The 26,264-nt window shown below is 42.7% G+C and overlaps 1 protein-coding gene across 1 annotated transcript in view; it reads left to right on the top strand.

The window, feature by feature from the left end:
* The first annotated feature begins 456 nt into the window (after positions 1–456).
* Positions 457–26,264, top strand: part of LOC138756840 (tyrosine-protein kinase JAK2-like) — a 61,940-nt gene continuing 36,132 nt past the window's right edge. Inside the window, exons 1-8 of the mRNA XM_069923231.1 lie at positions 457–648; positions 1,709–1,831; positions 3,700–3,857; positions 7,228–7,339; positions 8,333–8,513; positions 13,071–13,195; positions 15,974–16,105; positions 18,973–19,060. Coding sequence (XP_069779332.1) covers positions 457–648; positions 1,709–1,831; positions 3,700–3,857; positions 7,228–7,339; positions 8,333–8,513; positions 13,071–13,195; positions 15,974–16,105; positions 18,973–19,060 — 1,111 coding nt within the window. The remainder of the gene's footprint in view (positions 649–1,708; positions 1,832–3,699; positions 3,858–7,227; positions 7,340–8,332; positions 8,514–13,070; positions 13,196–15,973; positions 16,106–18,972; positions 19,061–26,264) is intronic.

Raw genomic sequence — 26,264 nt, 5'->3', positions numbered from 1 at the left:
GGCAAACCAAGGTAGGACACACACAGTAATTGGTAGGGTACTGAGGAGTGTGGAGGAGCAGAAAGATCTGGGAATACAGATACATTGTTCCCTGAAAGTGATGTCACAGGTAGACAGGGTTGTAAAGAAAGCCTTTATAAATCAAAGTATTAAGTAAAGGAGTTGGGATGTTATGTTGAAGTTGTTTAAGACATTGGTGAGACCAACTTTGGAATATTGTGTGCAGTTCTGGTCGCCTAACTAAAGGAGGACATCAATAAGATTGAAAGAGGGCAGAGAAGATTTACTAGGATGTTGCGGGGTCTTCAGGAGTTGAGTTAGAGGGAAAGATTAAACAAGTTATGACTTTATTCCTTGGAGCGAAGAAGAATGAGGGGAGATTTGATAGAGGTTTACATGATTATGTATAGACAGAGTGGATGAGAGTAGACATTTTCCAGATTGAGGGAGATAAATATGAGGGGTTATAGCTTTAAGTGGAAAGGGGAAAGAAGGAATATTCATGGAAAGTTCTTCACTCAGGGAGTGGTGGAAATGTGGAATGGGCTGCCATTTGATGTGGAGAATGCAGGCTCATTCTTGAGTTTAAAAATAGATTGGATAGATACATGGATGGGAGAGGTCTGGAGGATTATGGAGTGGGAGCAGGTCAGTGGGACAAGTGAAATAGTGGTCAGCACAGACTAGAATGTCTGAAGAGTCTGCTTTTTGAACTGTAGCGTTCTATAATCCTTATAGAAATAGAACCGAACATAGAACATAGAACTCTATGACACAGGATAGGCTGTTCGGCCCACAGTGTTGTGCTGACCAAATAAGTTACTCTAATAACTGCCTAGAATTTCCCAAATGCATAATCCTCCATTTTTCTCAGTTCCTTGTACCTATTTAATGGTCTCCTAATATGAAAGAGATAGATAAGACAAAGGTTGAAAAATAATTTCTACTGGCGAGTTAGATGAGAACTAGGGGAAATGGCCTCAATATTTGGGGGAGTAGATTTAGGATGGAGTTGAAGAAGAACAGGTTCTCCCAGAGAGCTGTGAATCTGTAGAATTCTCTGCCCAAGAAAGCAGTAGAGGTTGCCAGATGGCCGACTCCTGCTCCTATTTCTTATATTAGTTCAATATTCAAAAATTTCTCTTAAGAAAATCACAAGAATTTAGACTTGAGATTCTGAATTTACTCTGAATTAAGCTTAGCTCATGTGTCTAAATTGGTGATTATTAAGTGTAGTTCCAGTACCTAAGTTCCCTCTTTGAAACAAGAATGGGATTGCATGCCCTGAGTTAAAGGTTGAAGGATTTTAGGGCCCACTCACACCAGCCCCTGTGACTGTAGAAATTCTAGATGGACAGTTAGTTGCATTAAGTTGAAGCTATCCAACTATTGTCTGTCTGAAGGGTCTAATCCAGACAAATGAGACAGTGGACCAAAATCTAATATCACTCCTTGATAGTCTTGGGTCACTCAAGAGGGAGTGACATTTTGCAGCCTCTTTGTGGGGCGTTTGGAACCAGCATGACAGGAACTAGAATGACAAAGCCTCAGCACAAGAGTTTGTGGCTGAGAGTTGGTTGGAATTTATTGGTGGACAAAAGCGTATGGTGGTATGCTCAACACAGCTGTCGTAATTAGATTCAGTGAATGCTTGACCTGAATGAAGGGAGTAAAGTACTTCCCTCTTTTAATTTACCTTCTTGTTTAGCAATGGCGCCCCTTTTGTGACTTCCCAGAGATTGTTGACATCACTCTCAAGCAAGCTAGACGAGATCACATTTTAGAAGAGGGGCGAATTGTCACACTTACTAAACAAGACAACAAGGTTTTGGTAAGTTTAATTAAAATATAACATTTCCTACTCAGTGCTTGTCTGTTTCAGAGTTTTAATGAGAGGAACAAGCTGGTAATTTTTTGGAACGAGCAGTGTGTGACTGTGTGGGTCCCAGGTTCTGCATCGAGACTTAATTATAAGAACCTACATTAATGTTCTAAAGCAGCAATAGAGCGAAAACTACACAGTCATTGAGGTTCTGCCAGGAGATGTTAAATGATCCCATTGTGCTGTTTGAAGAAGAGAGGGGTGTTCTCCGTTGTGTTCCAGCCAATATGTATCCCTCAATCAACACCACTAACAAAACATTGTACTGCTTGGAGATTTTACTTCACAGAGGTCGACTGTCCCTTTTAACGTTGGGGCACCATTTTTTCAAATTACTACATTGACTCCAATGCAGGCCTGGTAGATGTAAAACACATTACTGAAGTGCTTCTTTCTTATAATGCACATTTATAATAGGTAATTCCATGCATCAGTATAATGAGCCTTTGACAAATTCAACATTTTTCCCTCCAGAAAAATAAATACTTCACATCTTCTTACAAACCTTGCCTGAAAAAGACCCCTGATATGTGAAAGTCTGTGCTGACAAATAAGAGTCTGAACTGATCTTGATAGCAGTTACTTTGGGTAATAAAAGAGATGAGGAGATGCTCAAATGCAATCACTCCTTGAGCAGAGAAAGAGAAATAGCTTCTAGTGGCAGGAGGATTTGTGGCTGGATAAAATGAATTCAAGGTGATTGGCAAAGGAAGCAGAAATTTAAAAACATGCATTTAAGGCCAAATGCAAGACAAAAGTAGACAATCAACCGTGGGACCTTGTGCAGAGGGATCTTGGGGTGCATGTCCACAGCTATCTGAAATTGGCAACATAAGTGGAGAGAGCGGCAAAGAATGTGTTGGGCACGCTTGCCTTTATTGGTCAGGTCATGAAGTATAAAAGTTGGAAACATGTTACAGCTGTGGAAAAACTTTGGTTAGGCTACATTTGGATCAAGCAGATCCTCGGGCTTCTTTGGAAGTAGGAGGAGAACTTGTGGGAGCTTTTGCAGATCTATTTGCATCATTGTTAGCCATATGTGAGTTACTGAAAAACTAGAGGGTATCTAACATTGTATCTTTATTTAAGAAAGGGTGCAGGGCAAGCCTGGAAACTTCAGACCAGTGAGCTTAATGTCAGTGATAGGTAAATTATTGGAGGGCATTCTAAGAGACAGAATGTATACATGTTTGCAAAGACAAGGACTGATTAGAGAAAGTCTGTATGACTTTATGCATGGTAAGACATGCCCCATAAATTTCATTGAGTTTTTGGGAAGAGGTGATCAAGAAGATTGATGAGGGCAGAGTGGCAGATATTGTCTACATGGGCATTAAATAACTTTTGATAAGGTTCCATATAGTAAGCTGGTCTGGAAGGTTAGATCATGTGGGATCCAGGGCAACTTGGCCAATTGGATACAGAGGGTGATGGTAAAGGGTAATTTTTCAGGCTGGAGGTCATGACGTGGTGTGATGACACTAGGCTCTCTAATTTTTACAATTTATATTAACCATCCAGATAAGAATGTAGGGGCATGATGTAACTTTGTGGATGACACTAAAATTGGTGGTATCATGAACAATGAGAAAGGTTATCTCAGCTTACAAGGGATCGCAGATGTGCTTATTTTAGATAAGAGCCAGGACAGGACTTGCATGGTGAATAACAGGGGCCTGACAGTGTTGTGGAACAGAGAGACCGAGGGGTCCAGATACATTGTTCCCATTACGCATGGCTTTGCAGACTGTGAGCTCATTCAGCCTATCTCTGTGTTAAGTTTGTCTAATAGTTGTCTCACGCTTTCCACTTTGCAGGAGGCAGAGTTTCCCACTCTGAGAGATGCTCTATCTTTTGTCGCCCTTATTGATGGCTATTACAGATTGACTGCCGACGCTCACCATTACTTCTGCAAAGAAGTGGCTCCTCCAAAACTGTTGGAACATATTGAGAACAATTGTCATGGACCTATCACGTATGTTCTAGGAATGAGAGAGGTCTAATTCCTTACAGAAGGGAACTTGCCGTTAGACCATTGCACTCTTTTTCAGTTTCTTCTACTTTCTATCCTCCTCCAAAAGAACAAGTAGAGAACTAACCTTTTCCTGCTATCTGACTGAATGATTTACCAGCAACCTATTATGATGACCAGGGATATGGTTTCCAATGAGAGAAAATAATTATCCTTGGTCATCCATGCTAAATACAAAACATAGAATCGAGTCTGCATTGCATTCTTCTGAAATTCAGTTCTGTTACAGACGATGGAACCAAATTTCAGAAGTAGATTTCATATTGAAGCCATGACCATATGGTGGCATTGCTGCTGGAGAATGATTTTGCAGTAAATATCTCAGTATTTTACTGTCTTTCTCTCAGCTTGTGTCAAGAAACAGCAGCCACCTATTTAGTGCGTTTATCAATGAGATCAATAACGTCAAAAATTATGAAGTGCAGTTTCCAACTTTGCCCTATTTTGTGTGGAGCATCCTGTTGGATGCCCATTAAATTTGCCACAACACACACTGTATTCTCCCAGAATCTCTTTGTATCCTTATAAATATCCACAAGCATCCAAAATTTTCCTGTCATATTTGCCCTAAATCCTTGCGCTGCTCAACCATTACACTTGTCCTTGTTGCTCACGGCATACCCAAATTTGCCAATAGCTCAAGATAAAATGATCATTCTTTTTTTCAATTCCTTTCTGGGTCTATACTCTCCCTTACAAAAGAACATGAACATAAGAAATAGGTGCAGGAGCAGGCCATCCGGCCTATTGAATCCATTCCACCATTCAATGTGATCATAGCTGATCTAATGATTGGCTCATCTCCACCTATATGCTTGTCCCCATATTTCCGAGTTCCCTTCCTATGTAGAAATCTATACAACCTTGTCTTAAATATATTTACTGAGGTAGACTCCACTGTTTCAATGGGAATCAAATTCTACAGATTCACCACCCTCTGGGAAAGCAGTTCCTCCTGATCTCTTTCCTAGATTTACTACCTTGAATCTTGAGGCTATGTCCCCTAGTTCTGGTCTCCTCTACCAATGTAAACAACTTATCTACCTCCATATTATCTATGCCTTTCATAATTCTATACATTTCTACATGACCCTTTCTCGTTCTTCTGAATTCCAGCCAGTACAGTCCCAGACAACTCAATGTCTCCTCATAGACTAACCCCTCATCCCTGGAATCAACCTGGTGAATCTCCTTGCATTGCCTCCAAAGCCTTAAGCCTTGTTTCCTGAAGAAAGGAAACAAAAACTGCATTGTAGTACTCCAGATGTGGTCTCACGGGTATCTTGTACAATTGCAGCATCATCTCCCTGTTCTTAAATTCAATCACTAGCAATGAAGGCCAATGCTCAAGTGCACAAGTGCACCCAAGTCCTTCTGCACATCAGCATGCTACAGTTGCTTGCCATTTAAAAAATTATCTGATCTTCCATTTTCCCTTCCAAAGTGGATAACCTCACATTGCCAACATTTGTACTCCATGTGCCGGACCCTAGCCCTCTCATTTAACCTATCTATATCTCTCTGCAGTCTCTTCATATCCTCTGCACAATTTGCTTTTCCACTCAATTTAGTTTCATCATTAAACTTAGATTTAGGCACACTACACTACACTCTTCCAAATCATTTATGTACATTGTTTCTCTATTCCTCCTCAAGCTTGACCAATCTTTCTGTCTCCTCCCCATTTCCAAATTTTTGTACATCCTGGATTTGTGTTGCTTCCCCATTGCAGGTACTTCTCAGTTTCCAGGGCTATAAACATTAGAATCCCCTCTCTAATTCTAACTGACTCTATCTCTACCCTCACCTCTCCTTTCATTTAGCAAGGACTTGGGATGGAATTCCAGTGTGTAGGTATGGGCTGCGGTCAGCGGTGGAGACCAAAGGATAAGTTAACAAGGTTGAAGTAATTTGCAAACTGGCATTCCAATCCTTATTCCATTCTGACACACTCACTTAAATAGGGGCACAAAATGCTCGCCAAGTGGCAACATTCAAGTTTTTGGGAAAACATTAAGGGAAAATCATTGAAATGACAGAACCCATGGCAGAAACTTGTTCCTCCCTAAACCAGCTGAAAATCTATCTCTTTGACCAAGTCTTTGGTGATTTGCCAATTATTTCCTTAAGTGGCGTGGAGTTATAAATTGCATAGTTCTATAAATTTCATGAAAGCACCCCGTTAAATTTCTTTTACGACATATTGCTACATCAAAGGAACCACATAAATGGAAGTTGTTACAACAGGACTTGGACACAGAAACTGTGGAGCCCAGTATTTGAATATTGGGCCTTTTCATTTGGGCGTGGATTTAATTTCTACCTGGGCTAAGATTGGAGAGCTGTGTTTTTTCCCAAAGTTCCAACATTATAAATTCAGTTCAACTAGTTCATGGAAAAGAGAATTCATGAGAAGTTCCTTCTGCAAAAGATCAATGGATTTCCAAACTGATTAATGGAAGCACTGCTTGATCTGGGGCAGCATATGGGATCATACCAGATGCATGTGAAATTTTATCTTTTTGTAGATCACAACATGAAAGCAAAAGTAGCTATTTTCATGTATATGACACTTTTAATCAGTAAAATGTTTCTTGATGTTTCACAGCATCATAATGAGGAACAAAAATTGATGCAGAATTTAATCATGAGATATATCAGGGAGAGTCTGTTAGTGTAGCGGTTAGCACAACACTGATACAGCACCAGTGATCGGAACCAGGTTTGAATTCAATGCTGTCTATAAGGAGTTTGTACATTCTCCCTGTGATTGCATGAGGTTTATCCAGGTGCTCGGATTTCCTTTCACCATTCAAAATGTGCCAGGGCTGTAGGTCAATTGGGTATAATTGGGAGGCACAGGATTGTGAGTCAAAATGGCCTGTACATCTAAATTTAAAATTTATAAATTAGAAATATTAGGGCAGAGCATCCAAATGTAATCAATAGTTGGAATTAAACAGAATATTACAGGAAGTAGCAAGGACTTGGGATGGAATTCCAGTGTGTAGGTATGGGCTGCGGTCAGCGGTGGAGACCAAAGGATAAGTTAACAAGGCTGAAGTAATTTGCAAACTGGCATTCCAATCCTTATTCCATTCTGACACACTCACTTAAATAGGGGCACAAAATGCTCGCCAAGTAGCAACATTCAAGTTTTTGGGAAAACATTAAGGGAAAATCATTGAAATGACAGAACCCATGGCAGAAACTTGTTCCTCCCTAAACCAGCTACTCCACTCTGGCCCTCTGAAGGGTCCAAGCAATAACTTGGCTTGTCTTTATTTTCAATTATCATTTTCTTTCATGGCAGCTCTGACTTTGCGGTGTCCAAGCTGAAGAAGCAGGGAAACAGGAAAGGTCTTTTCATCCTGCGCTGTAGCCCCAAGGATTTTAACACATACTTCCTGACCATTTGTGTTGAAGTAAGTTGAGTGAGACAATTTGAGACAAATTATTTTTATTTTGTGAATCCACTGTGACCTCTGCACAATGACATTTCTCCAATCAGCTCAACTCTAAACATTGGTGAAGGTTTTGGCTCTAATGGACACTGATGGCATTTGACCAGCATTGTAGCCATAGCAACTGAGTGAGATGCGCAAAAAGCCTTTGATCGATTTGCATACTGTACGTACATCAGTCAGGGAGGTGCAGCAATGGGCAAACATTACAATTCAGCAATGAGAAATTCATCATGAAGTTTCTACCATGATTCATTTTTGGACCATGAAAATGATTTTATGACAAATCAGAATGGGGCAGAACTGATGAAGCCTCAGTGGAAAAAGCACCCCATCTCTCCCCCAGCCCTCTGCAGATGGATTTGATCAGTGGGGTCAGGAGTAAGAGTTTCACACAGCATATGTGCATATTTTAATTGACGTGTTGGGGGAGGCAGTACTATCAGATACAATGTGTAAAAGCCATTTGGACAGGTAATTGGATAGAGAAGGAAAAAGAGGGATAGAAGCCTCATGCAGACGATGGGATGGTCAGAATGAGCTGTAAGGACATGTTCCTTTGCTGTACCATTCTATGTATTAAATAGAGGAGGCATTGAGGAGTGCCTTTGATCAGACAAAGACCACGAAGCAGTAACCAGAGGCTGAATGAAGCAAGATGGCATTTCACACAGTGAAGGTTGGTGAGGAGGTGATATGGAGAGGCTTTCCTTGCTGTCCTGTGTTGGTTTGCAAGGGTGATTCACAATAAGAAGAGCCTAGTCTCACTTCTTAATTGCTTCTATTTAACCTGGAAACTGCCACAAATTCAATATACGTTTTGTCCAGTTGACTTCCATCCAGAAGCCTGAGGCCTGAGCCAGGCTCCAGTTAAGTGATTTGACAATTCACTTTCCCATATATCATTCAACCAATAAATTAGTGCAATTTTGATATTCATTTCATTGGTTGCAGACAGAGTTTGGGAAGGATTACAAGGACTGCTTGATTATAAAGGGGGAGAACTACGTTGTGGATGGTGTACCATGGCAATTTGAGAGTTTGAAGAGTCTGCTGAACTATTACCAGATGACCGGACTTGTGACAGAGGGAATCAGCATCGAACTCAACACCTGCTGCCCACCCAGACCCAAAGGTAAATGCCCAGTCTATTCCAAATTTTGACACTTGAATTCCTTTTCATGCCCCCCTGCCTCTTCCTTTGTCTGTCCCATGAGGTATTTAAAATCCCTAACTCACATCCTAATGTCACCACATGGGGGTCAATATGGATGGGCAACATTCCTGGATGTACTTTGAGTAGTGTCACATGATTTAAAGGTGCTGTAGATATCTGAGCAGAGGTTCATCGCTCACCCATCTCCCACTGGGACTGTCCCCATCTACCACTGGAGGCCTCCATCTCCCATTGGGACCGTCCCCATCTCCCATCAGGACCGTCCCCATCTCCCACAGGGCTGTCCCCATCTCCATCTGGGACCCCCATCTCCTATAGGGCTGTCACCATCTCCCACGGGGCTAACCCCATCTCACACAGGGACCCCCATCTCACATTGGGACCCCGATCTCACACCGGGATCATCCCCAACTCCCACGGGACCATCCCCATCTCCCATGGGGCCATCCCATCTCCCACCGGGACCTCCATGAGCTACCAGTAGAAGTGCTGGATGTGGGTTAGATCTCAACATTTGAAATAAATTTGGATAGCTGCAAGGATATGGAGGTCTATGGTGGAAAAATAGCAGCATGGACTAAATGGACTGAAGGGGCTTTTTTTGTGCTGTAGTGATCTAAGGTTTGAAAATTAATGTCTTAAATTGGGTTAAAACCAATTTCCATCTCATAAAGCAAGATTGGCAATTGTTGTCATGGACAAGCTAAGCTGAAGGGAATCTTCTGTGTTGTAAGACTCCATGTCCCTATGAATCTAAACTGGGGCTAACAGAAATGAATTGTATCAATGTGACTAGTGAATACTCTCCATGTGTTCTCCTAAAAGTAAGGCCCAGACAGCAAATCAAGGAACTCTGGATGATGAACAATACTGAGGGGAGGATAGTGCAAACATATAACAGGTATAGGGAACGAAGCATGGTGAGACACTTTCGGAGTCTAAAGAGTGTAGTGAAGTACTTAAAAATCAAATCAGGAGGGAAAATAAAGGCAACCAAGATTAAAGAAAATCATTTTATAAACTTGATAAGGGCAAGAGGCAACCAAAGAAAGAGTAAGCCCTGTTACAGATCAAAGTGCCAATCTGTATGTGGAGCAAGAGGATAAAGGGAAGAAATCTTTATTGTAGACGTTGTAGCTGGATAATTCAGGAAGGGGTGCGGATATTCCTGAACATGTTTGCATTAAAATCAAAAAAGGTATCAGGGGACTTTGTGGGCTTAAAGATGGATAAATGACCAGAGCTTGATGAGATGTATCTCAGGCTACTATGGAAGGGAAGGAAGAAGATTACTGGGGCCCTGACAGAATTTTATAATTCTTTGCCAGCAACAAGTCAGGTGCCCAATGATTATAGGACAGCAAATATGGTGTCTTTATTCAGGCCCAAAATGTTGGTTTTACACCTTTGCGGCCTCTGGATGCTGCAGGATCTGCTGAGTTTCTCCAGCACTTATGTATATTTACATCAAATTTGGTTCAATTTTTTTGGTGAAACTATATAAATTGAAGAGCTCAGTGAGGGCACTGTTCCAAATGGGAAGTCCCACATGGGAAGATGTCCAAAGAGTTAGACCTTAAGGCATCCAAACTGGAAAACTGGCTCTGTGATAGGTGTCAGAGCGTGAAGGTCAAGAGTGGTTTTATGACTGGACCACTAGTATGAAAATGAGGACTGATGACTGTTATTCATTTCGAGAGTTTAGACATGAATGTAGGAGCCCTGATCAGCCAAGTTTGCAGATCACACAAAAAATGGTGAGAGTGAGAAAGGTGGTCATATGCTGTGGGAGATATTGATGAGTTGGTAAATTGGGCAGAACAATCACAGATAAAATTAAATCCCATTTAAAACAGAGATAAGGAGAAATTTATTTTGCCAGAGTGGTGAATCTCTGGAATTTGCTAACACGGGTGGTTGTGGAGGCCAGGTCATTGGATGTATTCAAGTCAGAGATTGATAGGCATCTGAATAATGCAGGTATCAAAGATTATGGGGAGAAAGCTGAGGAGAGGGGCTGAGTGGGAGAATGGATCAACTCATGATGGAATGGAATAGTGGACTCGATGGGCCAAATGGCCTACTTCTGTTCCTACATCTTATGGTCTTATGATGTACTTTTGGGTTACAAAAATCCAAGAAGGTTACGGCATAGATAGATATGATAGTGAACAAAGCTTATGAGATACTTGCCTTCACTATCTGGGATATTGAGTATAATAACAGGGATGTCATTGTCCAACTTTACAAAAAATGGACCAGGGAGAACACAATAACAGCCCTCAGAGGGGATATCCCAGGAAATTATCCAGTGAGGCTTTATGCATAGAATTTATGAATAAAAAGGAGGATCAAATTGATAGGATTACACTGATGGCCCCCATTAGCCCACATCTGATGTGTGTGAGTTGTTTAAGGACCAACTGAGTAGAATTGAGGACTGGCATGCTCCAATGTGAAGCAAGGAAAAGGGTGGCAAAGTGAGAGAATCTTGGATGACGAGAGTGGCCATGAACAGTCAAGATGAAAAAGGAGGTATCCACAAGATTCAGGAAGCTACAATCAGACAGGGCCCTGGAGGAACATACATATTGCAGGAAAGTCCTCGAGACGATTAAGAAGGCCATGAAAGTGTGCTTGGTAAGCAGGATTAAAGAAAATTTCAAGACATTTTATGTTTACAAATAAGAGGATGACCAGACAGAAGAGAGGACCAGTCAGAACAAAGGACGGAATTTATGCTTGGAGTCAGAGGAAGTTGGTGAGATACTAAATGAATACTTTGCATTGGTGTTTACGAAGGAAGAGGACATGGGCAGTGATAGGGATCATAATGTGGAGAATATTTTAGGGCATTCTGAGATCCAGAAAGAGGTGGTGTCTCTTAAGAAGCATTAAGATGGACGTTCCCTGCCCCTGATTGATACGCGCCCAGTTATTGAAAGAGGCAAGTGAAGAGATTGCTGGGGCCTTGGTAAAGATCTTTGGATCCTCACCAGTGATAGGAGAGGTCCCAGAGGACTGAACAGTGGCTGATGTTGTACCTTTGTTCAATAGAGAGGAAAAAAAAAGATAATCCAGGAAATTTTAGGTCATTAAGCCTCACATAAGTGGTAGGGAAACTATTGGAAAGAATACTTGGGGATAGGATTTATACACATTTACTCATGGTCAGATTTGGGACAGTCAACATGGCTTTGTGAGGGGCAGGTCATGTCTGACCGATTTGATTGAGTGTTTTGAGGAAATGGCAAAGGTGGTTGATGGTGTACGTTGTTTCCATAGAGTTAAGTGAGGCATTCGACAAGGTCCCTCACACTAGGCTGATTCAGATACATGGCATCTACAATTGGATTTAAAATTGGCTGGCTCATAGAGGACAGAAGTAAGAAGTGAAAGGCTGTTATTCTGCCTGGTGGTCTATGACCAATGGTGTTTCTCCAATTGGACTGATCACACAATATTGCCTGTCGTTAATGCAATTCTGCAACATTTACTGTCAGGATGAAATGATGATGAGTGAGTTCATGAGAACTTTCCATGAAGAGTTCAAGGATTAATGTTGGATATTGAAAGGTTTGAAAGATGTTGCCTGCTTTCTGTTTTTCATTTGACAGCAATGATGGAGATTTCCATCAAAACCTGAGCAGTAAAGTAACAGAATTCTTCTGAATGAAATCAAAGCAGATCGTGCAGTGGACAAGCTCTTCCACCAGATGACACAAGAGAGACTGCAGATGCTGGAATCTGAAACAAAAGAAGAAGAGTCTGCTGGAGAAATTCAGTGGGTCGAGCAGCAAAGGTGTGAAAAAGGAATTGATGACATTTTAGGTTGAAACACTTCATCGAGACTGAGAGTGCAGAAGGGAGATCGCCAGTATAATGAGGACAGGATAGGAGGGGTTGGACAGGGGCCAATGGGGGACTGGCCATACAGGGAGGGGTGAAGAATGATGGGCAGATGGGAAGACAGAGACGGATAGAGAGAGGCAGAGAAAAAAAGGGGTCAGGTGAGGAAGATAAGTCAGGTAGGATGGAGGGGGCGATAATTGGAGTCAAAGGTTACCAATGCTGGGATCTGAAAAGTTGAGCGGCTACTAGGGTAAGAGGTGCAGGACAGATGGGATAAATGCTGGTGGCATGTGGGTGAAAGAGGACGGAACCAGAGGGAAATCTGTATGGATGTGGTATGAAAGGGGCAGAAATGTTGAGGGTGGTTTGGAGAAAAACAGAGGTGCTCCCCTCTCTCTTCTGCTTAACAGATCACCTCACCCTTCTTCCAGGCTGTTGTAATTCTAGCCCCTCCCACCCTGGCAATCTCCCTTCTACACTCATTGTCTTTACAAAGGGTTCTATCGCAAAACATCAACAATTCCTTTCCATTCACTGATGCTGTTCGACCCTCTGAATTCCACGAGCAGATTGGTTTTTGCTCTCTACCCAGATGTTGTTATCTCATGATGTAACTTCTTGTGCTCTAGTGGAGATCCCTACCTTCTTCTTCTCTCCTCCCAGAAAAGTCCAACTTGATTATCATTCGCAGTAACTGGTCATCTAACCTACCTTTGTCGTCTGCTATGCAGAGAAGGAACGTCAATCAGATGATGTTCCACAAAGTAAAGAAGGAGGAGCTGATCTGGGTGAGTCTGTCAAAATACAGGAAGTGTTTAATTCCAGGAATAATAAAAGTGATTGTAGAGGACCTGGAGGACCATTGCTTTCTGTAATGCACACAGATTATTTGTACAAAGTGTTTGTGGCCCTGCTGGTGACACAACAATATAAAGAATGCTACGATGGACAATGAAGAAGGTTACAGGTCAGATGGGAACTGGATGAAGGAATGGGAGATGCAGTTCAAGGCAGAAAAATAGGAGGTACTGAATTTGTGTAAATTGAAGCAGGGTAAGATTTACACAGTTTGTGGTGCCCTGAAGAGTGTGTTGCAGCAGAGTGACCAAAGGATGTCGGTGTGTGTATATATATATATATATATATATATATAGATATCTATATATCTATATATAGATATCTATATATAGATATCTATATATGTATGGACAGAGTAGTGAACAAATATTTGGGGTGCTTGCTTTAATTGGTCAGGCATGAATACAACTGTTGGGATATTATGTTAAAGATATATTGTGTGCAGTTTTGGTCAGCTAGCAAAGGGAAGGATTTCATAACGTTGGAAGGGGTACAGAAGAGGTTTACGAATTTGCATATAGTGAGTATTCATAAAGTGGGGTATACCTGAACCTGCTCTGACTACTGCCCAGAATTTTCCTTCTATATAATCCACCATTTGTCTCAGTTCCATGTACTTAATAGTCTCTTAAAATAAGCTATTGTACCTGTCTCCACCACTGTGGCCAGCAGCACATTCCATGCATCTACAAAGAACCTATCTCTTAGGCCTCTCCTGTACTGACTCCCAAGCACATTAAAACTATGCTCCCTGGTGCTAGCATTTTAGTTCTGGGAAAAAGCATCTGGCCATCCACATGATCAATGGCTCTTATCATGTTGCGCACCTCCATCAGGTCACCTCTCATCCTCCATTGCTCCAAGGAGAAAAGACCAAGCTCCCTCAACCAATCCTCATAAGGCGTGCTTTCTAATCCATGCAGAATCCTTGGAAACTTCATATGCTCCATTTTTATAGCATCCATATCCTTCCTGTAGTGAGGTGACCAGAACTGAACACAATATTCCAAACAGGGTCTAACCAAAGTCTTATACGACTGTCTTGAACTCGATCCCACAGTTAATGAAGACCTACACAGCATATGCCTTCTTAACAACACTATCAACCTTTGCAGAACCTATGGACATGGATCCCAACATATCTTAGGTCGTCCATGCTTCTCAAGAATCCTCCCATTAACATTTTATTCTTCTTTCAAATTTGACCTACTGAAACTAACCACCTTGCACATTTCTTGGTTAAACCCATCTGCCACTTCTCAGCCCAGCTCTATACTTAATCAATGCCCCTTTGTAATTTCTGGTAACCCTCTTAGACTATCCACCACACTATCCACTTTTGTGTCATCCCCAAACTTACTAACCCCTCCTTACCCTTCCTCATCCAGGTTATTTAGAAAAATATCAAAGATGAAGGGTACCAGTTTGGTCACTTACCATCTACAGCCTGCAGATTATTAACCATCTACAACCTGCCTTCTCTGGGGAATCTATATCCACAATGCAAGGCCTCCTTGAATTCCAGGCCTTGAGGCTTTCTGATGGAGCCTTGCTTTGGGAATCCTATCAAATCCATATAAACTACATCTCCTTTCATCAATATTCTTTGTTACATCTTCAAAGAATTCATTCAGGCTCGTGAGATACACCTTCCCCTGCTAAAGCCATGCTGGCTATCCCTAATGAGATTATGCCTCTCTAAATGCTTGTAAATCCTGTCTGTCAGCATCTTCTACAACAGCTTGCACTCCTCTGAAGTAAGACTCACTGGTCTATAATTTCTTGGGTTATTTCTACTCACTGACTTGATCAGGGAACAACATTTGCAGTCCTTTGGTACTTCTGTCCCCAGTGAGGATATGAAGATCATTGCCAGTGACCCAGGGCATTGCAGCTGATCAAAGAGCAGGAATGATCAGGAATGTGAGGGACATCATTCACTGCAAGAAGTAGATGGTTGGTCTCTCATGCTAGCACCTGCTGGAGTTTGTGTGTTATTGGAGGGCACATCATACTTGTGGAGAAAGCTCAGTTTTTGCAGTCTGTCAGCTGTGCCAAGAATTAACTGTCAAGTTTTGGATAAAAGAAATGACCTAAATATCCTAAATTTATAGCTGTGCCCAACAGTTCCTGACTCCAATAAACCATATGCTCTAAACAAGGGTGGATCATGTCAACTGACTCAGAATATCAGACTCTCTGTAAAGAAGGGGAACTCTGATTTAAGATGTCCCTTGGACAGTTTAGTCACACAGAAGGAAGGTTCCGAACTGTCAGGTCGCCATGAATTCCAATTAAGAATTCCATAATGCAAGGAAAATATGGAGCTCACTCCCACTGAATTTTTTTAGAAGAAGCTGGATAAACACAGAACGAAAAAGCAATAGAACAATATGGGGATGGTGTGAAATGAAGAAGGGTAGGATACCACAAGCAGGGGAAAAACACGAGCATGGCCAATTCAGCAGCAGGTCCATTTTTGCATGGTAAATTTTGCTTAGTTTTCCTGATTTGAACATCCTTTGTTGCATGAGAAATGTATACGTTTTTGTCCTGTGATCAGTGTCAATCCAGCTGCAAGTGCATGATGTTGCCATTTTATTGATATTTGAGAACAAGAGAATGCTGCGACCTCCAGCTTGTCCAGATCAAGGTGAGCATGGGAAAGATGCTGAGCTCATGGTCAGACTTTGCTTTATTTACAATAGGGCGAAAGTCTGGGTCAAGGCACCTTTACAAAGATCTTCAAAGGAATGAGAGAGGGAAATGCAAACAATGATGTCTACCATATGGAGGTTTTACTGAAAGTACTGGATTCATCGTACAGAAACTACTCTGAGGTGATCCCCTTAATTTTTCATTCTGGTCAATTGAGATTCTCATTAATGGTCGATAAAGAAAGGAATCATATAGTGGCAGGAAATATATAGACTAATTTGGTTAGGATGTTCAGAATGTCTTTGGGTGGCATGGTTGGCGTAGCGGTTAGCGCAACTCCTTTATAGCACCAGCGAAGGGGATCAGGGTTCAGATCCTGTGCTGTCTGTAGGATTTTATACTTTCTCCCCATGTCTGCATGGGTTTTCCCCAGGGATTCCAGTTTCCTCCCACCCTTCAAAGCTGGTTAATTATATGTAAATTGGTGGCACGGACTCATGGGACGATATAACCAGTTACTGTGCTGTACATCTAAATTAAATTAAACAGGTGATCCCAGAAAACTCATCACCACACAGAAGGTCAGAGGAATACAGGACTTCGAAAATAAAAATTTTAGCTTGTAATTAATTGGAAATGTCCAAACTAAAAGTTAGAGATTTTGTTAGACAGAGAAATTAAGACTTGTGTTACTACTAGAGTTCAAGTATACTTATTAGCCAGAATGTGATTGTATGATATTATATTGCTCGAGGACTAGTTGTGCTCCAAGCCAAGCTGTTGCAGGAAAGTAGCAACACTGGCATCGGCCCCAGCAAGTGGAAGGCTGCCCACCTTTGTCAAGTACATAAACATCTAATCCCACTCATTACCACATTCGCAGTCCACTTTCTAACACTGGCAAAGTTAAAACTGAGATTCCCATCGAAACCCTTGTCTAAACTTGGATCAACAAATTGATGTGAGAGATGACGTGAAAGTGATTGCCTTTTACATCAAAGCAGTGCCTGGGAGTGTGACATCATTTGAATCTGGGCATCAAAAGGAACATACTGAGGTTCATACCTCACACAAAGAATAATGTAGGTTAATCATTTCAGCCTCAGGATGTCACTATAGGAGGTACAAGAGTTTGCAGATGCTGAAACTTGGAAAGAAAAACTGCTGGAGGAACTCAGCGGGTTGAGCAGAATCAGCCAAAATCTTTCAAGACCAGTCTATCCAGATATATTGTTTTTCTTTCCTAAATGATAACTTTAAACATTTTCACAGCTCCGACTTAAAGCAAGCACCTAACAAAGGGCTCAGGCCTGAAGTATTGGTTGCCCTATAGTTACCTAGCTTTTGCCTACATCCTTTTTTAAATAATGTGTGACATTCGCAGTTTTCCAATCTTCTGGGACCTGCCCAGATTCTAGAGGACTCTGGTTAATTATCACAAGCCCTTCTACTATAACTTCTGCCCTTTCCTTCAGCATTCCCTGGGATGCATTCCATCAGGATCAAGGGACTTATCTATCTTGTGCCTCACCAGTTTGCTTAGCACCACCTTGGAGTTTGCATGGAGGTCCTCACCACCCATCGTATCCACAACATCTCTCTTTAGCATGTTAGATGTGTCCTCCACCATGAAGACTGACACACAAAATAGTCACTCAAAGCCACAGCTATTTCTATATTACCCAATATTAATTCCTTCTTTTCATCTTACTAAGAACCTCTGTTCAGGTTTTGTAACCCTTTTCTGTTTTGAACAATTCTAAAAATGTCTTTTATACTTGTCCTGGTTTACTTTCATAATCTATGAGGGCAATGAAAAATCACTTTGAAAATGTTTTACTGTTCCTCAACTGTCCCTCTATATATATAGCCTGTGTTCCCTGTCTACACGAGCCAATCTTCCCTTATCCCATTGTGGACTCCCTTATTTAGGAATGAAACATTGCTTTTCAGATCAAATTGAACCACTTGAATGAGAAATTCAATCACAGCATATCACTCTTTGTGAGAGGGTCATAAATTTTATCACTCTCATTGCACAGGACCAGATCCCTTGTCGGCTTAGTTACATGCTCTTCAAGAACGCTACCAAGGACACATTCCATGAAGTCTTCCTCAAACATGCCTCGACCAAATTGATTTGCCCAACATATGTGCAAGTTAAAATCACCTTGATGAGCTCACTTGACTGCATTCCTCCAACATCTTGTTTATTTTTAAATCACTACAGGCATTCCTCAGAGTAGTATATTCAATCCAATATCCTCAGCTACTTTGTCAGTGTCTATCTCCCTAACTTGTCACTGGAAACATAAGAGAGATTGCAGATTCTGGAATCTGGAGAGCAAGTTGTGCCTACTCTCTATTTTCTGTGAGCCCATATATTAGCTCCTGCATCACAATTATATTTGATGCTAAAGCTTATCAAAAGTTTTCTGGAGATATTAGTCAAGTGAGATATGAAATTTGATTATCGCACGCAAAGTTGAATGTACTTATTCATAAAGGTGGCATGCTTAGCCTAGTGGTTAACGCAACTCTGTTACAGCGCCAGTAACCAAGATTTAAATCGGGCGCTGTCTGTAAGGAAACCTCCGTGTCTGCATGGGTTTCTTCCAGGTGCTCCGGTTTCCTCCCTGCCTTCAAAATGTACCAGGGTTTGTAGATTAATTGGGCATCATGGGCTTGTGAGCCGAAATGGCCTGTTACCATGTTGTATGCCTAAATTAAATTAAAGCTAAAGTAAAAAAATTAAATATGACAACTTTTCAAAGAAATTTAATAAGTTGATGAAAGATTATTTCCCTTGCACGGAACAATCAAAATACTGTACTTTGAGAAGAAATGAATCAGAGATTGACAAGCCACAGATGGGAAGGACTTCCAGGTTGTAAAGGAGGCAATTATCAAGAGATTCTAAAGAGACCAGAACTGGAGAATTTGTATTTGGGAGAGTATTGTGGCTGGGGGTTGTTGACAAAATTTGTCTGTTGTAACTTCCATGATGAAATACAATTTTGTTAAAATCTGAATGTTTTTACCATTATAGTCATTCTTTGAGGCAGCAAGCATTATGAGTCAAGTTTCCCACAAGCATCTCATTCTGGTTTATGGAATTTGTGCCATCGACAAAGAGAGTAAGTCTTGGAACTTGGTACCTGATTCCAATTTTTTCTTCACAGTTCTTCAGATATGTTCTAAAATTATTCTAAGATGTGAATCATTAAGAAGCTTCCATAGAAATATTATGCGAGATGATATAGAAATCAGTACGAGACATTCAGTCAGTCAGGTGTAAGAAGTAATTTACTGAGATTTTCACAGGCATCGATTAACTTGAAAACCATTAGTCATCTACCACTTCAGTGGTGCTTAATGCCACAATCGAGCCTGCAGCTGACGTGGACATTACCCCTCCATAAATCTTCGTCCACGAAGCCAAGCCAAAGAAAGAAAGAAGAAACATATTCAATAACAAGTTAACATTTATGTGTTTTTCTGGTGGATATAAAATATTCCTTGGCACTATCTCATGCACTCCTGCACCATTTACCTCCAGTGTCCTGACCAATATTTATCCCTGAAATAACATCAATTACAGCAAAGTATCTGCCCAAACATCTTGCTCAATCTCACTGTCTGAAAGTTGCCTTTTGCATTTCCAAAGTCATTATGTTGACTGCACTTAACAAAGCACTCCATTGTGCAAACTCTTCAGGGTCACCACAGAAATGTGCAAGTTTTCCTTTCAAACTTTGTGAAGTGCTATTGCATACGTTGGACTATTTAGTTCTATTGCTTTTTGCTATTTTGACTTGCTCGACGATGCAAAGAAACAAGGAATTCAATTAAACTGGAGATCTTGCTCTGACCTTTCATGATGATTGTGAAGTAACTCTTTATTAGCTCATGGGATGAATGAGGATCTCATTGGGGATTACATGTTGAGACTGGGTTTCCACTTCCCGAGTATTATAAGCAGAATGCAGAGTTGTACCAATGTATAAACCTCTCTTCACTGTAAAATCCCGGTGCTGGATTTCAAATTCAGCATGTACTCATAATCGTATAATCTGAAATTCCCTCACTCAGACAGAATTGCCATGTACCACTCATTCTCTAAGCACCATTCCACTCCCATTCTCTCTCTCTCTCTCTCTCTCTTTCCTGTCTGCAATTTCTTGATTCTTTTGAAAAAAAAAGAAATTAGTTTGTTTATTTGTCGCAAAATAGCTGGGTCAGTGGAAGTGTTCTTCTGCGAGCAAACCAACAGGTTATCTTGAGCATTATGTCTTTCTCTTCTTTGGCTTGGCTTCACGGATGAAGATTTATGGAGGGGTAAATGTCCACGTCAGCTGCAGGCTCATTTGTAGCTGACAAGTCCGATGCGGGACAGGCAGACATGGTTGTAGCAGTTGCAAGGGAAAATTGGTGGGTTGGGGCTGGGTGTTGGGTTTTTCCTCCTTTGTCTTTTGTCAGTGAGGTGGGCTCTGCGGACTTCTTCAAAGGAGGTTGCTGCCCACCGAACAGTGAGGCGCCAAGATGCACGGTTTGAGGCGATATCAGCCCACTGGCAGTGGTCAATGGGGCAGGCTCCAAGAGATTTCTTTAGGCAGTCCTTGTACCTCTTCTGTGGTGCATCTCTGTCTCGGTGGCCAGTGGAGAGCTCGCCATAGAACACAATCTTGGGAAGGCGATGGTCCTCCATTCTGGAGACGTGACCTACCCAGCGCAGTTGGATCTTCAGCAGCGTGGATTCGATGCTGTCGGCCTCTGACATCTCGAGTACTTCGATGTTGGAGATGAAGTTGCTCCAATGAATGTTGAGGATGGAGCGGAGACAATGCTGGTGGAAGCGTTCTAGGAGCCGTAGGTGATGCCGGTAGAGGACCCATGATTCGGAGCCGAACAGGAGTGTGGGTATGACAACGGCTTTGTATACGCTAATCTTTGTGAGGTTTTTCAGTTGGTTGTTTTTCCAGACTCTTTTGTGTAGTCTTCCAAAGGCGCTATTTGCCTTGGCGAGTCTGTTGTTTATCTCGTTGTCGATCCTTGCATCCTTGCAGGTAAACTGGTTGACCGTTTTGAGTTTTGTGTGCCCGATGGAGATGTGGGGGGGTTGGTAGTCACGGTGGGGAGCTGGCTGATGGAGGACCTCAGTTTTCTTCAGGCTGACTTCCAGGCCAAACATTTTGGCAGTTTCCGCAAAACATACTGCCATTATAAAAAGTATAAGTGACAAAGGAAATTGATAAAGGTAAGAAGGTGAATGTGGTGTATACACATTTGAATAAAGCGTTTCACAAGGTCCCCTATGGAGGGCTCAAGTGGAAAGCCATGTGTCTTGGGTAAACTTATACCTCTCATTTTGTTCATTTTAGATTGGTCACAGTGTTTGAGCCACCGAAAGAAAATAGACACACACACCGAGAGCAGTTCAGTTTATACAAATGTTTATTACTAATTCAAAAGCTGATTTCACACTACAATATGCAAGCCCTTCCCAACTATACTTATCAACGCTTGGACTGGTCCCAACTGCCGAAGCGAGGCAACGACTGCACACTTGTAGTAGGTTGTCAGGGCGCTGGTAGCAGCTTCTCCACCTCCCCCGACCGGGACGTTGCTCGGACTCTGGCTGTTCTTCCTTCTTGACAAGGGGTGTTCCCACCCCTCGGAGAGTCTAAACTTCAGCAGCAGGACCACAGGCTTATATACCCCAAAAACAATTAATCATGCGCCTACTCCTTCTAATATTTGTCAGTCAAAATCAAAACTGAACATTACATTCTACAATTTAGAAGATTAATTATTATGGAACCAGGATGTTATAATTTCCTGGTTTATCTCGTAGATACAAAGACTTATTAAAACTTCTCGAGCAAGACGGGTTGTGACCAATTCGTCAATTTCAGAGTGTTACATTTGACAACTGCTTTCCCTGGGCCTCACAGTGGAATTCCATTTCAAAGTGTATCTTCAGATAAGTCCCCATGGCTGAGTTTAATTACATCTGCTAGTTCTGAAAGTAAGGTGACCTGCGTGTGGACCCAGTGTCGTCAGTTCCACATAAGCAAAAAGCATCTGGGTACATGGTTTTAATCCTCCATTACATTCCACCCCTTGGTCACAATCTGTCATTTGCGAGGCCTAACCAGTATTTGAGTACAGAGGGAGCGAAAAAAGAGAAATCAAAATAACAATTACAAAATAAGCAATGACGCGAGCAACCAACGGAGGATAGTGTGGCCCACTCCCCCAAATGTAGCAGTTAGCCATGAGAAAGGATTCCAACCAAGGCTCAAATTATCCTTGTTGGCCACAATACCCAGATACTGGAGCTCACGAACAGATTTTGAAACATGCTGAACAATAACATATTTATATAAGCTGCACTTGAGGCTGGTGACCGAGGACTTCCTTGGTGTAATGCATTGGACCGTGTTTCCCACGGGGAACTCCCTTGGAACGTCCTCGACATTACAAATCAAATTGCTGGCATCAAAGCAGCTGTTAAGCCAGATCACCAGGAGTGTAAAATGGAGAACCTGGAACAAAGAAGCCTGACACATGTCACTCACGATACCATAAGCGTTCAGTGTTTAAACAGACTAAATCATCCTCTCCCTCAATAGCTACCCACCGAGTGTTACCCTGGGCAGGTGTCACTATTTCCCCTTTTACAGGAGGGCCACTACCTGGTGGTGCCACCCATACCTTTTGTCCAACATTCTCTAGTTCGGGGATGGGGGGCAATGACTGTTATTCCTCTGGAATAGGCTGTAATTCAGGAGCGTGAAGAAGTCGGTGGAATCATCCTTTTAAAGGGCGATGATTCAAATTGTCGACTGCCTGCTGCAGCACATGGCACCATCCCTTCTGGGTCCCCAGTGATGTTAACAAACGAATTTGTTCCTTCAGTAAGCCGTTCATTTGTTCAACTAACCCGGCAGCCTGCGGGTAATAAGGAATATGGTGGACCCATAAAATACCGTTGTCATTTGCCCAATCACAGATTGCTTTCCCGGAGAAGTGCGAGCCATTATCAGAGTGAATCTCCTCTGGAACATCATAACGATAAATCAAATGGTTTTGTCCTTGGATAGTGCTAGCTTGGTCAGCCGTCTTGGTGGGAAAAGTAAAAACCAGGCCCGAAAAGGTGTCAACCATTACTAGGACGTAATATTTACCCATACACTCTAGCATGGGGCCTATGTAATCAATTTGCCAGACCGCAGCTGAGTGAGCACCCCGTTTTATTCAGCCATGCGGACCAGGTGGAACGGTATGGATCTTCACAAGCTGACATTCTGGGCATGTACGTACGACCATGTGGACATCATCCTGATGGACGGATAAAGCATGTGTACGGGACCACATAGCTGATCCCTTCTCCCCCAAATGACCACTCTGTTCATGTGCCCATCGAGCCAGGGGGACGGTATCAGCACAGCTGATAGTGGCAAGCTGATCTGCTACTGCATTATGTTGAGCCATGTTAGTCGCCATATTGGTATGGGCATCAACGTGATAAACGGTTATCACTCGATGGTGGGAAGCATCCCACAACAGCTGCCACAACTCTTTGCCCCATACTGGGCGGTCATGTATCATCCAGTTGTTCTTTTGCAAATCAGGCATCCATACCACAAGTCCATTAGCCAAAGCCCAGGAATCAGTAAACAGGCGAAGAGGGTGATCATGGGGATCTAGTGGTAAAGTGACTGCCTTCAACTCATCATACTGACTGGAGCCACCATCCCCCTCCTCCGATAAGTGAGTTCCTGACCTGGGATGGTAAGCCACCTGTTCGTGTACGCGGCCCACCCCTTCAGGCCCTCTGGTCGCACGACTCTGAATATACTATTTCCATTTAACAATAGAAGACTGCTGAGCCCGCCCGATCTTTAGATTAGCATCATTAGCCAGGACCCAATTCATTATAGGAAGTGCAGGTCGCAATTGAACATCTGCATCACCTGTCATTCTTTCAGTCTCTAGCAGGGCCCAGTAACAGGCTAGTGACTGTTGTTCAAAAACAGAATAACGAGTGGCAGCCTCGGGCATGGTACGTGACCAGAATCCCAGTGGGACTCGGCGACCCTCTTGTTTCTGCCAGAGGCTCCAGGAGGCCACATCATCAATATAATGGTGAATTGAGAGGGAAGGCGATACTGGAAGGTGGTTGAAGGTATACTGGCGCCCCTTCCAGGTAAAGGCAAACTGATCCTGTGAATCCTCAGCTATAAGAATACTGAAGAAGGCGTTAGCGAGATCAATGACAGCATACCATGTTCCTGAGTTCCCAGTAGCAATGTTTTCAATAAGGGTGACAATGTCCGGAACTGCTGAAGCAAGTGGTGGGGCATGTTTGTTCAAAAAACGATAATCAACTGTCATTCTCCAGGAGCCGTCTGGCTTCTGGACCGGCCAAACAGGGCTATTAAAGGGCGACGTTGCGGGCCTCACTACCCCTTCTTCTTGCAGAGCATCGATGGTGGCAGTAATCTCTTCCTGCCCCCCAAGGAGATGATATTGTGGAATGCACACTGGTTTCATGGGGGCTGGCACCATCACAGGATCCCACTTAGCCTGACCCACTACTAGTTTTTTTGTAATAGTTCGAATTCCAAATTCAAATCCCCCTTGGCTAGTATTAAGGGCCATACCGGCCAACATATTAATACCCAGGATACACTCGTCAGTAGCAGCCACCAGGGCATGTAACCAGACAGGGGAAGGGCTATCACCCACCATGGCACAGACTTTTATTTCCTTTGCCAGGGTGACCGCTCCTCCCAACCCCTCTATTCGAAAGGCCGGTCCAGTCCAGAGGTCGGGATTACCAGGAATCACCGAGTGCTCTGCACCGGTGTCGACCAAAGCCAAGTATTGGCGATCATTACCCCCACCCCAGTGGATTGTTAACGGTATGTAGGGCCGCAGATCCCCGTGTGTGTGCCGTGTCTCGATGGAGTAGACACGGGAATCCTGCCCACACCTTCAGGCTTCAGAAGGGTTCGGGGGCTTCCAGGACCACATGCTATTGTTATCTTTAAGAGCCTGTTTAACCCATTGTTTTACCTCATCATGAGTAACTGGAGCAGGAGAAGCCAGCTCGATAGAAGCAGCAGTGGGAGCAGAAAGCACAGCTGGGCCAGGAGGACTCAGCAGCTGGGGATGATGTTCCCCTGCTTTTTTCCTAAATCGATCTCCAATGGCAGCCAGCTCTTTTACAGAGAAATCACGGATCATTGACTCCTTCCGACCCCTGTTCCCACTTTGGCTCACAGGGTCCTCCACCCAGTCTAGGGGAGGAGGTGGAGGCCATCCAACAGAGGGAGTAGGCCATAGAGCAAAAGCAGGGGTTTGGGTATTTTCCCCTGGGTCCACATGGGAAACCGGGGTATCTATCCCTTCCATCTCTACCCTTACATCATCCCCCCTTCTGTCTGTTTGGGAAATCTGCTGCCTTATAGGGCGGGCATGAACAGCAGATGGAGAGGGTAGTATGCTGAGGAGTATCTGCATTATTACCATTGTCATTCCAGATATTCCCATCCCAATCCTCAATTACATCAGGATCGTCACCATTCCTTATCATGGCATGAATACGATATGGATCGGGTTCTACTCCATGCCTTTCCTTATCTGCACAGAGCTGCTGCCGGAGTTTAATATTACGGCAAATCATTTGGACATGCTTATCTTCCCATTCTTTGGCTCTGTCCTGACTGGTGCGAACAATCTCGCTCATCATGGAACAGCATTGTCGCAGGACTTCTAGCTCCTCCTCTAATTGCTTTCTTTTGCACTGAGATTCTACTTCTCTTTGAATTAATTCTGCTTCACGCTGAACGGAGTGGCGTAATGCTGTGGCCAGCAACCAAAAACCATTCGTCAGCGTTCCCTTTTTATCAGGAAATTTACTTTCTCGAAGGAGAGTGGCAACCCGCTCTCCCAGAGGTGCACTTGATGAGTCTAACTTCTCATCCCAACTAATGGGTGGTCCCAACAAAGACAGGGTATTGGCCAACATGCCAAACCCACCGTCTTTGGAAGTCCATCCAGGAATCAAGTACTGCTCAGGGCTCACCTCTTTCTTTCGGCGAAACATCTTGAGACCAACCCTGCTCGCAGCGCCAATTGTCTTGGGTAAACTTATACCTCTCATTTTGTTCATTTTAGATTGGTCACAGTGTTTGAGCTACCGAAAGAAAATAGACACACACACCGAGAGCAGTTCAGTTTATACAAATGTTTATTACTAATTCAAAAGCTGATTTCACACTACAATATGCAAGCCCTTCCCAACTATACTTATCAACGCTTGGACTGGTC

The sequence above is a fragment of the Narcine bancroftii genome, chromosome 3 (genome assembly GCF_036971445.1).
Source record: "Narcine bancroftii isolate sNarBan1 chromosome 3, sNarBan1.hap1, whole genome shotgun sequence".
NCBI classification, from domain to species: Eukaryota; Metazoa; Chordata; class Chondrichthyes; order Torpediniformes; family Narcinidae; genus Narcine; species Narcine bancroftii.
Note: the sequence above shows the minus strand (reverse complement) of the source record. Positions and strands in the feature narration are given on the sequence as shown.